This window comes from Trypanosoma grayi (assembly GCF_000691245.1).
Source record: "Trypanosoma grayi strain ANR4 Tgr_2195_V1, whole genome shotgun sequence".
NCBI classification, from domain to species: domain Eukaryota; phylum Euglenozoa; class Kinetoplastea; order Trypanosomatida; family Trypanosomatidae; genus Trypanosoma; species Trypanosoma grayi.
Window position 1 is genome coordinate 1 of NW_008827813.1, and position 1132 is coordinate 1132.

At 48.4% G+C, this 1132-nt stretch overlaps 1 protein-coding gene across 1 annotated transcript; it reads left to right on the forward strand.

The window, feature by feature from the left end:
* DQ04_21951000 (hypothetical protein) lies at positions 1-340 on the forward strand (the record flags this gene model as incomplete). Its single annotated transcript, XM_009318052.1, has 1 exon — positions 1-340. A coding segment is annotated over one exon (340 nt), but the record flags the coding sequence as incomplete, so codon positions are not given.
* Positions 341-1132: the final 792 nt, after the last annotated feature.

Sequence of the window (1132 nt, forward strand, 5' to 3'; positions counted from 1 at the left end):
CAATACACTTCGCACCAGCAATCCCCTCAATGTCTATTACACCATTCCAAGAGACACATCAGGTGGCCAGCATGCCCTGAATCCGTGTCAGCGTCGTTTCACTCACCCGTCAGAAGCACATGCTGAGGCAATGACTGCGGAGGCCATGCCACCACACAGTCGCCTGAAGAGTGATTCGTATTGTTTTACTTGGGAAGAGGTCAAGCCCTCAACAAGGAATACACACACACCCACCTCCCTCCTCACTCCTCTTGAACCCGCATCCAAGTACTGTTACCGGCAGTCACCACAAATGAGACACAAACACGAGAGGAAATCCCACCTTCAGTTTGCTCCTTGAACACATGGTGAGCACCACAAGCGTATACAGGAACAAAACCAAAAAGAACCCCACCAACAACTCGATTTAGTGTCGATTTCTGCAAGATGGGCTCTTTGATCGTTTCCTTCACAAAAGGCCATGTGCAGGTAAAGGACATGTCGAAGGAGCAATATAGCCCAACACACTTTCCCACTCAACTAGACTTGCTTCCCTCCGGACGAATTCAAAAGCTGAAAGCACACACACTCTCACATATCTTAATGACCAGCCAAAGGCATCACACCCCACACAGTGTCATGTGTTCCCACTAACACCAAGATGATTTCGAATGTTATGTTCTTCCGTTTGCATAAAGCAGAACCTCCTAGCAACCATAAATTGAGCATTGGATCCCTGCGACTCCGCACACCAGGAGAACACAGAGGGCAACTCACAACAAAGCATTGCCCCTTCCAGTCAAGTGCTTCACACACCTGCTCATAATCTCTTTTTATTGTGTCATTTCACACAAACTCAAGGAGCATCGGCACAAGAAAGAGAGACCTACCATCCTCAGCAACCCTTTTCCCTCCCTCGTCAGTGTTGCTTGCATCACGTCAGTGGTGCACCATCAGCCAATGATGCCCAACAGTCGTCATGTCCCATCCGCAGATAGCAATCCTCATCCAGTGTGTTTTTTAGGGTGACTTACATCAACCTCTTCCACCCATAAATTACTTCTGCAGTAGGAGTAGACTACATCTGGAAGCCAAACAAATACAGGTTGTGTGCCACACCCACAGTCATCTCCAGCACCGCTGTCAGTTCAGC